The sequence below is a fragment of the Oncorhynchus keta genome, chromosome 2 (assembly GCF_023373465.1).
Source record: "Oncorhynchus keta strain PuntledgeMale-10-30-2019 chromosome 2, Oket_V2, whole genome shotgun sequence".
NCBI classification, from domain to species: domain Eukaryota; kingdom Metazoa; phylum Chordata; class Actinopteri; order Salmoniformes; family Salmonidae; genus Oncorhynchus; species Oncorhynchus keta.
The window spans coordinates 74,022,165-74,037,589 of record NC_068422.1 but is presented as its reverse complement, the minus strand read 5'-3'; the positions used below and the strand labels follow the sequence as shown (position 1 = coordinate 74,037,589).

The window sequence follows — 15,425 nt, the reverse complement described above, 5'->3', positions numbered from 1 at the left end:
TCCTCTCTCTCTCTTCACTGCTCTATTCTCCTCTCCCCTCTCCTCCTCTGCTCTCTCTCTTCACTGCTTTACTTTCCTCTTCCCCCCTCTGCCATCTTTTAGTCTCACATAATTGGTTGTCTAAGATATTGACCACATGTGTGTGTGTGTCTGACTGTCTCAATGGGGTTTAATTGGATGCTCTGTGACACAACTGAACCCTACCTCCATCCCCTCACCTCCTTCCTCCCCTCAGCTCTGCCTCCTCCGCCTCCACCTCACCTGTCTGGTAATCGGTTTTCTCTCTCTCTCTGGGTGATTACAGTGAGATGCCGCTGTACCCACCATCTCTGATGAGCTCTAATATAATCTGCATGCTAATGTTAGACGAAATAATAATATGAATACACTCTTCGAAAAAATGGTTCTACCTGGAACCAAACATTTTTTTACTAGGAGTGTACAGTGGGACACAATGAGGGTGGTAGTAGGCTGGGCAGATAAATAAAAGTATATAGTGGAGGGCAGACTCAGTGTAGGTAGTAATTAATAAATGGCCATTCATATTGGGTCTTTGATAAGTTTAACTGGACTTTGAAATGTCTTTTCCACTTTGATCCAGCCATTATTTAGGAAGATTACCTAAATAATGTGCCAGTGAGGGGTTGTCTGGTAACATGGGTCATTAGCTCTGAGTGTATCTATATTTGGGAAGGACAAAAAAATTAGTCTCAAGCTCATGGTATTTCATTTAACCGCAGGCACAAGATTGAGAGTAGTGGTATTTGGATGTGCGCGTGTGTGTGTGCGGGAATGTGAGTCTGCATGCATATGACACGTGCTTCTATGGATGTTTATGTTTGCATACACATAGCAGGATGGAGGGTTTCATTTCAGAGTGGAGTGACCGAAATCTTGGCTGTCAGTGAGAGGGAGGCAGCTTTGACAGGTTGACATAGAGATGGTGATGGCATCCATTAATCACTAGAGCCTGTCTAGTGCTGGACTGGGCTTCTCACTAAGTCTGGAGCCCCAGCAACAACAGGGAGCAGCCCTAACCAAGACCATGAAATCATACATCCCTCATGACTAAGACTAGGAGTTTTCCTAACCATGTACCCTGACCAGGAAATACTCTGGGCCTAATTATAGCCTGTAAGTCATACATGTAAAGTTTTTGCTCTTTATATTTTATTTTCACAAAGATATAACAATTGGATTGCAATAGTGTTGTTTGTGTTGCGCTGTCTGTGGTTAGCATTCCATAGCCTGAGGGCTTGAAGCTCTCTGGAACAGTTCAAAACCAATCCAAACCACACGAGATCTGTCTAAGATGCTCTGTCAGAACAGTTCATAGACCCAGCCCAGTGAAATGACTTTCATAAGCAGGCACATGGCACCAAACACAACAATTTACTGCAAATGACAACCCGCGCATACAGAGTGTAGCTACAGTATATTATGTACATGTTAACCCCTCACTGTGTACTGTGACATGAATACACATGCATATCGGAGGAGGTTGTTAGGGTCTTGAAGGTAAAACTGTTGTGGCTGATGAGTGGGCTTGAACCTGAGATCCTCCAGTTCTAAGTGACCCATTACCTCCAAAGCTTATCATGTAGCCAGCCAGAGTCTGGACCCAGTGAAAAAGGTCAGAACACACTTATATTAGCATATATCAGAAGAAACAAAGAAACCTGACAGGACTACTCTCTAGTGTCTATAACACTCGGTGTCCACCCAATATCTTCCCTCTCTCTGAACCACTAGTCAAGGGGAAAATAGAAAGAACAAAAAACAGAGTGAGATGAAGGGTGAGATAGTATGAAACAACCCCGCTGAAGTGTTACTGAGAAAGAGGGAGGAGGGTGTCTCATAGAGCTGACAAGATCATCTCTCCCTTCTTTCACAACCTGAGGCAATCAGATCCACATCTCCTCACATAGCTGACAGAATCACACAGGCGGATCCTCACTGACCAGCTGTATCAGTGCTCGGTATGATGGGGAAGATATACATGGAAATGGAATGTTATTCTTTACAACATTCCAGTTGCTCTGAAATCTCACGGTTATTGTAAGATAACAACACGCCTCGATTACTTTGAAATTGTAGCAGTTTCTCTGAAATGGCATAGTTATTATTATGGAGTTTTAGTTTTCTCAACATATCAGTTTTTCTGAAATGGAACAGTTAATGTAAGATAACAACTTGCCTTGAATGACAAAATAACTCCTCATCCCTTTCATCGTTAGCTAGACACAGGCAGAAACCTGACAAAACAGTTGTATTGTTCAGTGATGTCACAGCCTTTCGGATCTGTTGTAAGCTGCGGTTATCTTTGCCAGCAGCGTGTCCAGTTGAGAACAAGTTCTCATTTACAACTGCGACCTCACCAAGATAAAGCAAAGCAGTGTGGCAAAACAACAACAGAGTTACACATAAACAAACGTACAGTTAATAACACAATAGAAAAATCTATATACAGTGTGTGCAAATGTAGACGATTAGGGAGGTAAGGCAATAAATAGGCCGCAGAGGCAAAATAATTACAATTTAGCATTAACACTGGAATGACAGATGTGCAGATGATGATGTGCAAGTAGAAAATAGAGATACTGGGGTGCAAAAGAGAAAGAGGATAAGTAACAATATGGGGATGACGTTGGATGGGCTGTTTACAGATGGGCTGTGTACAAGTACAGTGATCGGTGAGCTGCTCTGACAGCTGATGCTTAAAGTTAGAGAGGGAGATATAAGACTCCAGATTCAGTGATTTTTGCAATTCGTTCCAGTCATTGGCAGCAGAGAACTGTAAGGAGAGGCGGCCAAAGGAAGTGTTGGCTTTGTGGATGACCAGTGAAATATATCTGCTGGAGCGCGTGCTACAGGTGGATGTTGCTATGGTGACCAGTGAGCTGAGATAATGTGGGGCTTTACCTAGCATAGACTTATAGATGACCTGGAGCCAGTGGGTTTGACCTGTTATTTGTGTTGTTGTAGATGAGTGGTCACCATTAACTCTCAGATTAAGGTGGGGTAGCGTGCTGTATCTGTCTGCCTGACAACCAATCAGAGGGAAGGATTCCTGATGGAAGAGGGTAGGAGGGAAATTCAGGGATACAAATACAATAAGCCCATTCTCCTATAGCTCCTCCCACCATCCTCTATTTCAGTCTTTAGCACATTCTCTCTTCCTTATTCCCTCCTTCAGGTTCTCTACAATCCTTTGGGGAATGTCTAATCCAAGTATGGCCTTCTGTTGTTAGCCAATGCATACACACGCTTATTTGTACATTTTAGTCATTGAGCAGACACTTATCCAGTGCGACTTACACGAGCAATTACGGTAAAGGGACAGATTTTTCACCTCGTCGGCTCAGGGATTCGATCCAGAGACCTATCGGTTACTGGCCGAAAGCTCTTAACCGCTAGGCTACTTGCCGTCCAGCACATACATTTTTTTATTTTTTTTTATTTCACCTTTATTTAACCAGGTAGGCTAGTTGAGAACAAGTTCTCATTTGCAACTGCGACCTGGCCAAGATAAAGCATAGCAGTGTGAACAGACAACACAGAGTTACACATGGAGTAAACAATTAACAAGTCAATAACACAGTAGAAAAAAAGGGGAGTCTATATACAATGTGTGCAAAAGGCATGAGGAGGTAGGCGAATAATTACAATATTGCAGATTAACACTGGAGTGATAAATGATCAGATGATCATGTACAGGTAGAGATATTGGTGTGCAAAAGAGCAGAAAAGTAAATAAATAAAAACTGTGGGGATGAGGTAGGTGAAAATGGGTGGGCTATTTACCAATAGATTATGTACAGCTGCAGCGATCGGTTAGCTGCTCAGATAGCTGATGTTTGAAGTTGGTGAGGGAGATAAAAGTCTCCAACTTCAGCGATTTTTGCAATTCGTTCCAGTCACAGGCAGCAGAGTACTGGAACGAAAGGCGGCCGAATGAGGTGTTGGCTTTAGGGATGATCAGTGAGATACACCTGCTGGAGCGCGTGCTACGGATGGGTGTTGCCATCGTGACCAGTGAACTGAGATAAGGCGGAGCTTTACCTAGCATGGCCTTGTAGATGACCTGGAGCCAGTGGGTCTGGCGACGAAGATGTAGCGAGGGCCAGCCGACTAGAGCATACAAGTCGCAGTGGTGGGTAGTATAAGGTGCTTTAGTGACAAAACGGATGGCACTGTGATAAACTGCATCCAGTTTGCTGAGTAGAGTGTTGGAAGCAATTTTGTAGATGACATCGCTGAAGTCGAGGATCGGTAGGATAGTCAGCTTTACTAGGGTAAGTTTGGCAGCGTGAGTGAAGGAGGCTTTGTTGCGGAATAGAAAGCCGACTCTTGATTTGATTTTCGATTGGAGATGTTTGATATGGGTCTGGAAGGAGAGTTTGCAGTCTAGCCAGACACCTAGGTACTTATAGGTGTCCACATATTCAAGGTCGGAACCATCCAGTGTGGTGATGCTAGTCGGGCATGCGGGTGCAGGCAGCGATCGGTTGAAAAGCATGCATTTGGTTTTACTAGCGTTTAAGAGCAGTTGGAGGCCACGGAAGGAGTGTTGTATGGCATTGAAGCTCGTTTGGAGGTTAGATAGCACAGTGTCCAATGACGGGCCGAATGTATATAGAATGGTGTCGTCTGCGTAGAGGTGGATCAGGGAATCGCCCGCAGCAAGAGCAACATCATTGATATACACAGAGAAAAGAGTCGGCCCGAGAATTGAACCCTGTGGCACCCCCATAGAGACTGCCAGAGGACCGGACAGCATGCCCTCCGATTTGACACACTGAACTCTGTCTGCAAAGTAATTGGTGAACCAGGCAAGGCAGTCATCCGAAAAACCGAGTACACTGAGTCTGCCGATAAGAATATGGTGATTGACAGAGTCGAAAGCCTTGGCAAGGTCGATGAAGACGGCTGCACAGTACTGTCTTTTATCGATGGCGGTTATGATGTCGTGACCGGCTCGGAAACCAGATTGCATAGCGGAGAAGGTACGGTGGGATTCGAGGTGGTCAGTGACCTGTTTGTTGACTTGGCTTTCGAAGACCTTAGATAGGCAGGGCAGAATGGAAATAGGTCTGTAACAGTTTGGGTCCAGGGTGTCTCCCCCTTTGAATAGGGGGATGACTGCGGCAGCTTTCCAATCCTTGGGGATCTCAGACGATACATACACGCACGCTCACAGGCACACACTCACACACACACACACACACACACACACACACACACACACACACACACACACACATTGGGTTACACACACACACACACACACACACACACACACACACACACACACACACACACACACACACACACACACACACACACACACACACACACACACACACATGGATGCAGAGTCATTGTTATAAATGAAGCAGAGACAGCTTGCCTGTATAACTGACTGGGTGCTATTTCATGTTTCTGTTCCTCTGCTCAGGGAAGATGCAGCACCAAGGAGGCAGCAGAATTTTTGCATTTTAATGATTTAGAGCTATGAGCACACAATAAGAAGACGTCTCTGACAAACACAGGATCCAGTACACTTGTTGTTTGTCTCTAGTGTGAAGGGCCTATACAGTTCAACGGAAGTGCAGCTGTATTCCGCATCTGTGCTGAGGCCATGACCATAGAAGACTCCTTGTATATGTAATTATGCGGTACTGAAACAAAGAGGCATGACTGCACAACTGTAGGGCTCGTTTAGCTTCTCCTAGGTAGAGTTGTAGCTTCTGTAAGTAGATTGTGTTACCTGAAACCATGGTGCCAGCATTTGGAGCCGTGAGGCGACGTGATGACCAGAGACTCAGAGGAGCACAGTCGTCACCTTCTCCTGCACCCGCTGTTGCCTCCTATACCTACTGCCTCCCCCCCCCCACACACACTCTTAAAATGCTATATCCTGCTGGTGAAGGCCCTTCGGGGGGTCCCTGGATGCCTGGAACACGGATCTAGCCCTTCTCATCCTGCTTTCACGCCTGAGCAACCTGATAGGAAGACGATTAGGGAGAGTTGTGTAAATGTCACAGGACGCAGGGACCTCATCACGGAACACCGCGGGGGGTTCTGGGAGAAAACAAAAACGCCCCCTCCCCCCCATCAGGCATGGTAGACGGCAGAGAGAGACCTGCAGAACGCACTGCTATTAACAGTCTGAGGGGCATTCTGTTTGTGTTCGCTAATCTAGTTTGGGAAGGAGAAAGTAACGGTAAAAAAAAGAACTGCACAGCTGCATACGCATCAATATGCCTTAGGAATGTCTAGAGGTATTTATTAGTAGGACTACATTACTATATAGTAGCAAAACATTTTGTGTTAAGTTTGGTAGCGTTTTTATGAAACCTTCCATTGGGTTAATCAATTAAAATCTTGCATAGAAAGTTATTGCTCTCCCATTAAAATGTTCCAGTGGAATTCTCAGTGTGTCAGAGGAGATCTCACTAACTCTACGGAGTTATTTTCAGAACAGGGTGATAATTGAGCTGTTGCTTTTTACAGCCGAACAGAATTCTTCTCTCTCGTGTAGCATCCATGTTTATTATTGGAAATATGAGAGGGAGTTTTCCAGACCAATGACTGGGAAGCGTTTCAGATACATCTAGCCTGACACCTTTGCTACAGCACCGTTACCTGTGAGTGAGCTAGTGATGATACTTATGAGGACATGTCAGTAATGAGTTCTCCTATAAATTAGCAACATATTAGTTATAAAGGGAGCGAGGGAATTTGCCATTGTTAATCTCATAATAAAAAGCTCTGCCTACCCTTCAGCGAAACCAACTAGAGAGTTGCCATGATGGGGTTTTTGGTCAACATGTTTGCTCAAGTCCTTGTAAAAAAAAGGCACTGGTTTGAGCTTGATATGGTCAGAGCTGGTTGTGATAGTGTTCTATTCCATCCTTATTCTAATGATATTGGGGTAAGAACAATAAGGATCTTGTCCTTAACCGATCCTGACCGTATAGTGATTATTTTGAGATTATTTATTTAGTGGTTGATATAGTGGTGTTGTGTTTCCACCCTGCAGGATAGAGTTGTTGATATTGTTAGGTTGGGCTTCCACCCTGCAGGATAATGTGGTTGATATTGTGGTGTTGTATTGTGTTTCCACCCTGCAGGATAATGTGTTTTATATTGTGGTGTTGTATTGTGTTTCCACCCTGCAGGATAATGTGGTTGATATTGTGGTGTTGTATTGTGTTTCCACCCTGCAGGATAATGTGGTTGATATTGTGGTGTTGTATTGTGTTTCCACCCTGCAGGATAATGTGGTTGATATTGTGGTGTTGTATTGTGTTTCCACCCTGCAGGATAATGTGGTTTATATTGTGGTGTTGTATTGTGTTTCCACCCTTCAGGATAATGTGGTTGATATTGTGGTGTTGTATTGTGTTTCCACCCTACAGGATAATGTGGTTTATATTGTGGTGTTGTATTGTGTTTCCACCCTGCAGGATAATGTGGTTTATATTGTGGTGTTGTATTGTGTTTCCACCCTGCAGGATAATGTGGTTTATATTGTGGTGTTGTATTGTGTTTCCACCCTGCAGGATAATGTGGTTTATATTGTGGTGTTGTATTGTGTTTCCACCCTGCAGGATAATGTGGTTGATATTGTGGTGTTGTATTGTGTTTCCACCCTGCAGGATAATGTGGTTTATATTGTGGTGTTGTATTGTGTTTCCACCCTGCAGGATAATGTGGTTGATATTGTGGTGTTGTATTGTGTTTCCACCCTGCAGGATAATGTGGTTTATATTGTGGTGTTGTATTGTGTTTCCACCCTGCAGGATAATGAGGTTGATATTGTGGTGTTGTATTGTGTTTCCACCCTGCAGGATAATGAGGTTGATATTGTGGTGTTGTATTGTGTTTCCACCCTGCAGGATAATGTGGATCTGGGAGACCTGATGTTCTCTCTGTGCTACCTGCCCACCGCCGGCAGACTGACCATCACCATGATCAAGGCCAGGAACCTTAAGGCCATGGACATCACTGGGGCATCAGGTAGAAGTCAACACTACCTCACACCATAACAACACTACCACAAAAAGACATAATATCTCACTGTGTATTTCTATTCAGAACATCACTATAACACTGTGTGTTTCTATTCAATACTACCTAACATCAAAATATGCTGTATACAACACAAATAGCACAGCAGACTCAGTCTCAGTCTCAATGTCTCAATGTCTCAGTCTCAATGTCTCAATGTCTCAGTTTGTCACTCTCTATGTCTCTATCTCTCTAGACCCGTATGTGAAGGTCTCTCTAATGTGTGATGGTCGGAGATTAAAAAAGAGGAAAACCTCAACTAAGAGGAACACTCTGAACCCTGTCTACAATGAAGCCATAGTCTTTGATGTCCCACCAGAGAACATTGACCAGATCGGCCTTATGATCGCAGTCATGGACTACGACCGGTGAGTAAATTTAACTCAGAGATCCAGTAGTTTTTAACTCAGTGACTCAGTAGCTTTTAACTCAGTGACTCAGTAGCTTTTAACTCAGTGACTCAGTAGCTTTTGAAATCGCTAGCTACTGCCCTCATTCAACACCCTTTTGACTATGCTAGTACTTCCTGGTTTGTGGGCTTATCTAAACTTATGAAGGGGAAGCTCCAGATAGCCCAGAATAAGCTGCTCAGGGTGGTATTGAAGGTGAGTCCACGTACTCACATAGGCAGGAGCTGCATTCAGGAACTAAACTGGCTGCCTGTTGAGGCTAGGGTGTCCCAGATTAGAATAGGTTTGGTTTACAGGAGTATTTATGGTCCTGCGCCCAGATATCTGATTATATGCATCGCTAACACAAGGAAATCAATCACAGCACCAGATCAGGTGTTGCTGATGTGTGCTTATACAGGTTCAGGAGTAATGCCAGGAAAGATACTTTCTTATGTACTGGAGCCTCAGAATGGAATGAGTTGCCTCTGCCCATAAAAACAACTTCCTCTCTGGGCAGCTTTAAACATAAAGTAAAAATATGTTTGATGTCTTCTGTGCCCATATGAATAACCCCTATGATGTAACTGGAATGATGAGATAATGTTTTTCTTCTCTGTTTTAGTTTTATTATTTCATTGCCATACTGTGTCTGATCTTGTTTAGCCATCTTGTCTCAAGAGGAGCCAAATGGAAATAAGTCCCAGACTTTATTGTGTGTTATCCTCAATGATTTTATTCATGTGCACGTATGGCTTTTTCAAGTTTTACGTGTGCTTGTTTTTTAAAATGGTCGAATGAATAAATTAAACTAAAAGCTAAACTCAGTGACTCAGTATCTTTTAAATCAGTGACACAGTCGTTTTTAAATTGTGGTTCTCATGCAGTATATACCCATGTGCTACTTGTCAGTCTCTCAGGTTTCTTGTAGCCCCTTGAGCGTGTAGATGCCTCCAGTCAAGACAACACTGATTCAGAATTGATGCGAGGCATATAGAGGGTTAAAAAGCTTTCAATGCAGAAGGGAGGGAATTAGAGAAGGTTACATTACCCCGGAGCCTCCTATCTTGTGGGTAGCAGTCCAACATCTCCTCGCCTTTATCTTCCTTCTATTCTTTCTCTTATCAACTCTCATCTTTAGTAACGCTATGTTTTTCTACCATGGAAAATGTATCATCATTACTGTGAAGGCAGACATATTCACATGATCACCTAGCTTTGAATGACTGTTCTGTCACACCATGATTGAAAAGATACTCTCATTCTGTCGCAGCATTTAGTTCTGTCACACCATTCATACAGACGCAATATGAATGTTCTTTCGTGAGATTTCACATCCCATCATACATTTTGGTTGATGCCTTATTTTTCGATGAATTCACACATTTTCAATGATTAATGTGATTCACTTTTAGATCCACACAGGGTTACTGTAATGTTACTTTAATGTTCTGTCTAAAGTTAGGATTAAACTTGTAGGTTTATCTTACTACCCAAATAAACGTTAAGTTTAGGCCGAGACAGTACTCCTTCATCTCCAATCCAAAGTCAGGAGTAATGAAGGCCTCTGTGTGTTTTCCTATCCAGTGTAGGCCATAATGAGGTCATCGGGGTGTGTAAAGTGGGCACCGATGCAGAGCACCTGGGCCGAGACCACTGGAGCGAAATGCTGTCGTACCCACGAAAACCCATCGCCCACTGGCACCCGCTCATAGAGGTAAAGCCGGTGTTCGTGTGTGTGTCCACATATGTGTCTTGTTTCCAAGTGCAACATTTCCAAGGTTTGCCTCAGCCTAAATAGGTTTGTATTGCATACTGTCAAAATGACTCAAATACCCGACATCTTTGAGCAGACTAGTTTGACCTATGTCTGGTGGTTTCAGACTTCAGACGGTAGAGTGTCGTTACCTGCCACAGTAACTCATTCATCAAAATGATCCTCCTCTTTTCTAAGGCCTCATTCTTCTCAATAATCAATACCCTAAGAGGCTCTCAACCTCTCTACCTCCTAGCGCAAAAAAATCCTCCATTGTTAAAAACAACCACAGCTGAGAATGCAAAAGGCTTTCAGCGAGTAGGTGTATCTTGATGGCAGCAAGAAGCATGGCAGCAAGTATACTGATTCTTCTGAAGAAGAATCAAGGCCTTTCTACGTCTCATGTTTACATTGCATTGTATAAGATGTTGCTATATACAAGGTAGCTGAACAACGGTATACATAAAATAGCTGACATTAATTGGAAATATATAATAATACTATCTATCTATTATTATGGCGGATAGATTGAGTGGAGAGGAGTGTTGAGGAGTTGAATGTTGAGGAGTGTTGAGGAGTTGAAGGAGAGAGTGTGTGACCTGTGCACTCAGCCTTACATAATGGCTTTATTGTGTTGGCATCAAAGGAGACTGTCTTCCTTTTAGAACACAGCTGAGTGAACCACCAATGTTTAGAGAGGGAGCGAGGGAGAGAAAGAGAGAGTGAGACAGACAGATAGGGAGAGACATACTGTAGATTAAGTGAAAGAGACAGCACGAGAGCAAGACAAGAGATAGACAGACAGAGCAGGATTTGAGAAAAGGAACAATTAAGTGGACTATTCTGTTTGCTTCAGGGTTACTTAGTTACATGTACATTATGTGACAATGCTTTGAAATCCTAATTTGAGCCCCCATCTATTATTTAGCAGTCTGCCTCACCAGCCATTTGAATCAATGTTGTTCTGCCTTCACAAGGCCCTCCCCCCCAAAAAAATCACATAGTCAAAACACACCCGGGACACACCCATCATTCTCTCCCTCCCACTCTCTTTCTGTAATGGCTTCTGTCTTTTTGCTTTTAAGCCAGCAAACAAAACAATTACTGTCAAGAAGAACTGAACCTTTCACTGCAAAATACATCTGACTTTGATGAGATGAAAAGAGAGGAAGACATTTTGCTGCTTGCTTAACTAACCGATTCTGAGCGGCTAGATTTCTGCAAGCGAAAGAAGAGTATCAATCAAGTGCATTCATGTTGAAGTGCTGGGAGTTTGAGAGAATCTCTGTTTTCACTATGGGTGTTTTAGAGAGTAGTTATGTTTGGCAGTCCTCTAAGGAGGATTCAGAGGCAATAAAGATAATTTCCAAAACATATTTTAGTTTGGCACAGCTTGTTGCTTATCACCTACAATTCGTGAGAGATCCTTGAATTAGTGAGCTCTTATTAATGTCTTTAGGTCACAATTGCTGCTATTAAGCTTTAACTAAAGTGCAGTGAACGTCACTTTCTAACATAACTTACAATTTAATTGGTTTATTGAAGTAGCAGATTTGGTCAATACACTGACCCGAAGTGATCTGTTATCTTCTTCCCCTCTACAGAATGTCTCTAGGACTACTAATCTACATGTACACAGCTATCTTTATTGGAGGTTTATCTCTCTTTCGTCTCTCTCTCTCTTTCTCCCACAGTACCAAGGCACCACAGGTGGGAGCCAGGCAGGGTCCTGTAATTCTCTGAAGACTCCTCCGTCTCCGTAAACCCGTAAGCTTAACCGCGGGTCCCTCCTGGAATACTACCACAAGGAGAAGAGCCAGGCGGTCCAGCCCAACCGTAGGAACACCGTCCTGCTTGGTGGTCGACATACTGTTATACTTCACGACCGTGTGCGGTCGATCTCATGGTTATCAGAGACCAATCATTGTCAGCTCTGTGTCTCTGGGACAGGGCGTTTGCATGGGGAGTTGGATTGATTCAGTTGCATGTTGAGTGGCCACATAATACGGTTGTTGTCTTCTTTATTCAGTTCTAAAAAGAAAATGGATGACAAAAACAAACCGGAGGTTTTAACAGTTTGGTCTAAGCCTGAGTTTGAAGTAACCGTTTTATACATTAGTCTTGCTCTACCTGTTTTTAATGGGGTGTGTCTGTATTGCACAGTGTACTTAAAAACAACCAGTCGAACTGACATACATATTTCATTTGGAAACGGTGCATGAGGTCATGGTCTTTGGTGGAATATCTTCTCCTCAGTTTCTTTCGGTTTCTGTTCTTGGAATATAATGTTCTGTCGGATGATCACATGACATGTGCAGTGGCAATTCATTTCTTAGACTTAGTACCTGTACGTAAAAATGTCCTTTCAATTGTTATCAATAAATATTTATTAATAAAAACACAGCTGGGTGGTCAATGTTATAATCCTCATCTGTTGCTAGGACAACTACAGATTGTCTTGAGGCGATAAAAGGCATGCGTGTGAGTCTAAGTGTTTTCTGAGAGATGGAGATGGGGTCTAGTCATTTGTTTTGTACCTTGTCGAAGACCAGTTGTTTATTTTTGCAAATTACAAATCCAATCAATGAGATTGCAGCCGAGTGGATTACCATGACAGGAAGAAACGCCTGTATTTGTGAGAAGGTTACTAATGAATCCACATAGAAACCAATGCCAAATGAACATCTACTCGGAACATTCACAGATGATTTATCATTATGGTTTAGAATAATCTGGACACATGCCTAGTTGCTAACTACTGTTTCACTTTATCAGCTGGGTTCAGTGAATAATACTGTTGCTATGCATACCTCTTGGGGATACATGTACTTGTACATTTGAGGCTTTGACAGAATATTGATTCCACTGTTTCCTACAGTGTCATACAGGCTCGTCAATTCTAGATCAAGCTGATTGGCTATCGAACCATGTGTCTCCTCATTGCGTAGGCTGCATGTGCTGGGGCTAAATTGGTCCTCCGTTGCTCTCCATGGATTAGCTGCCTCCACCGTTGCTCTCCATGGATTAGCTGCCTCCACCGTTGCTCTCCATGGATTAGCTGCCTCCACCGTTGCTCTCCATGGATTAGCTGCCTCCACCGTTGCTCTCCATGGATTAGCTGCCTCCACCGTTGCTCTCCATGGATTAGCTGCCTCCAGTGATGATGAGCTGTGATTTGTCACTGTCAGAGAGAGTGTTTTCAATCAGACATGCCTGCCCCTCACAAAGTGCCAGAAATCAGAGTGTGAGGAAGTTGTACCTACTCCATATGCTGTTCTCAGGTCAATTTAGCATGTTCCTCCTAATGGTAAAGTTATTAGATTATGAGGGTAAACTGATCCTAGATCTGTGCCTACTACCCGCAGCACTAGAAGTGTGGTGTTCTATTCTAATCAATTGTACCTTGTGTATTGAGCCAGTTTATCAGATATACTTTAGATCAGAAGAGGTCTACCGTGACTGTCTGTTGAATATCCATGTTTCATTATCTGATGCTTTTAGTGATTAATGACTTTGCATGTTGAACTCTACCTGAATGATGGCGCCATTGTATTGACTAGTCATGGGAATCATGTAACATTTGTTGTACTCTGGACTTTTAACATTTCTGGAAATCACTCTTATGGCTACTGTGAAGGTTAACCACATTTACCAGCACTACTTCATAGCTCCATACACATCTATAACAAGCCAACATTGTGTACGTTTTGAATATGACAAGAGAGAACATTAGGAACTGGAGCCATCCATTTCTTTTTTTGCTGAGTATGTCATCAGCCGTGGTGTAAAGTATTTAAGTACAATAATAATTGAAATTGAAATTACTACTTAAGCAGTTTTCTTTTGGTATCTGTACTTTACTATTACTTCACTACATTCCATAAGAAAATAATGTACTTTTTACTTTTTACTCCATACATTTTCCCTGACACCCAAAATACTCATTACACCCAAAATACTCATTACATTTTGAGTGCTTTGCTGGACAGGAAAACAGTCTAATTCACTCACTTATCTAGAGAACCTCACTGGCCATCCCTACTGCCTCTGATCTGGCAGACTCACTAAACATACATGCTTGGTTTGTTAATTATGTCTGAGTGTTGGATTGTGCACTGGCTATCCGTAAATAAAATACAAAACTATAAAATTGTGCCGTCTGGTTTGCTTAACATAAGGATTTTTTTTATTTTGATAGTTAGGTATATTTGAGCAATTACATGTACATTTGGTGCTTCAGTATATTTAAAACCAAATAGAATTTAACTGAAGTAGTATTTTCCGTGTGACTTTCACTTTTACTTGAGTAATTTTCATGAAGTTATCTTTACTTTTCATATGACAACTGGGTGCTTTTTCCTCCACTGGTCATCAGCCGATACATTCTCTCCCTGCATATGGGACACTTCAGAAGATGACGCGTGACACCGTTTAGATGATGATGATGATGATGATGATGCAACGTTCGCTATAAACAGGGCAACTTCCCCGTTCTGTGTAGCCTACATGATGCTTTGGAAATAGAATTAGGAATTAGAACTCTAGAATGGATATGAACCTTCTTATGATGGTCTAAAGCACATATGTCAGAGTCAAGGCCCGCGGGCCACATCCGGCCCGCGAGAAGGTTTTTTACGGCCCCTGGGATGATCTTGATTTATTATTAGAACCGGCCCGCAGACCGCAGCAAGCCGGCAGCCCGCAGATCTTTTACACGCACCAATACTACATTTCCCACAATGCAACGGTGACGCACCGAGCAGTAGGCTGCTTCATTTCAATATTTATTGGCACAGCAGTTGTCAGCATCACAGTAAAATTAACTTTCAGATACCCATCAAAAATGGCAAAACGGAAGGTGGACACTGAGGACCGGGGGTTTCAAACAAGGTGGGAGTCGGAGTATTTGTTCACGGAGGTAGCTGGAAAACCTGTGTGTCTTCTGTGTGGAGAAAGTGTGGCGGTACTGAAAGAGTATAATCTGAGACGACATTATGAAACGAAACACGCGGACAAAAACAAGAATATGGACATGGAACAAAGGCTACAAAAGGCAGAGGAATTAAAACGAGGCCTCAAATCTCGACAGGCTCTGTTCAAAAAAGCCAAATCACAAGGCCAGGCTGCTGTCAAGGCCAGTTTTATTTTGGCAGAAGAGATCGCTAAATCAGCCCGGCCATTTACGGAGGGGATTTCATCAAAAA

At 42.8% G+C, this 15,425-nt stretch overlaps 1 protein-coding gene across 2 annotated transcripts in view; it reads left to right on the top strand.

Moving 5' to 3' along the window:
• LOC118360028 (synaptotagmin-9-like) overlaps positions 1-14,353 on the top strand; it is a 56,157-nt gene extending 41,804 nt beyond the window's left edge. The window contains exons 4-7 of one of the 2 annotated variants that reach the window (XR_008083400.1): positions 7,905-8,025; positions 8,273-8,444; positions 10,058-10,182; positions 11,916-11,930. Coding sequence is in view for 1 of the 2 variants with exons in the window: in XM_035739069.2 (XP_035594962.1) it covers positions 7,905-8,025; positions 8,273-8,444; positions 10,053-10,182; positions 11,916-11,984 (492 nt within the window). In the remaining variant the exon portion in view is untranslated. Of the gene's footprint in view, positions 1-7,904; positions 8,026-8,272; positions 8,445-10,052; positions 10,183-11,915 lie in introns of both variants that reach the window. The other variant, XM_035739069.2, reaches the window with a different exon arrangement.
• The last annotated feature ends 1,072 nt before the right edge of the window (positions 14,354-15,425 follow it).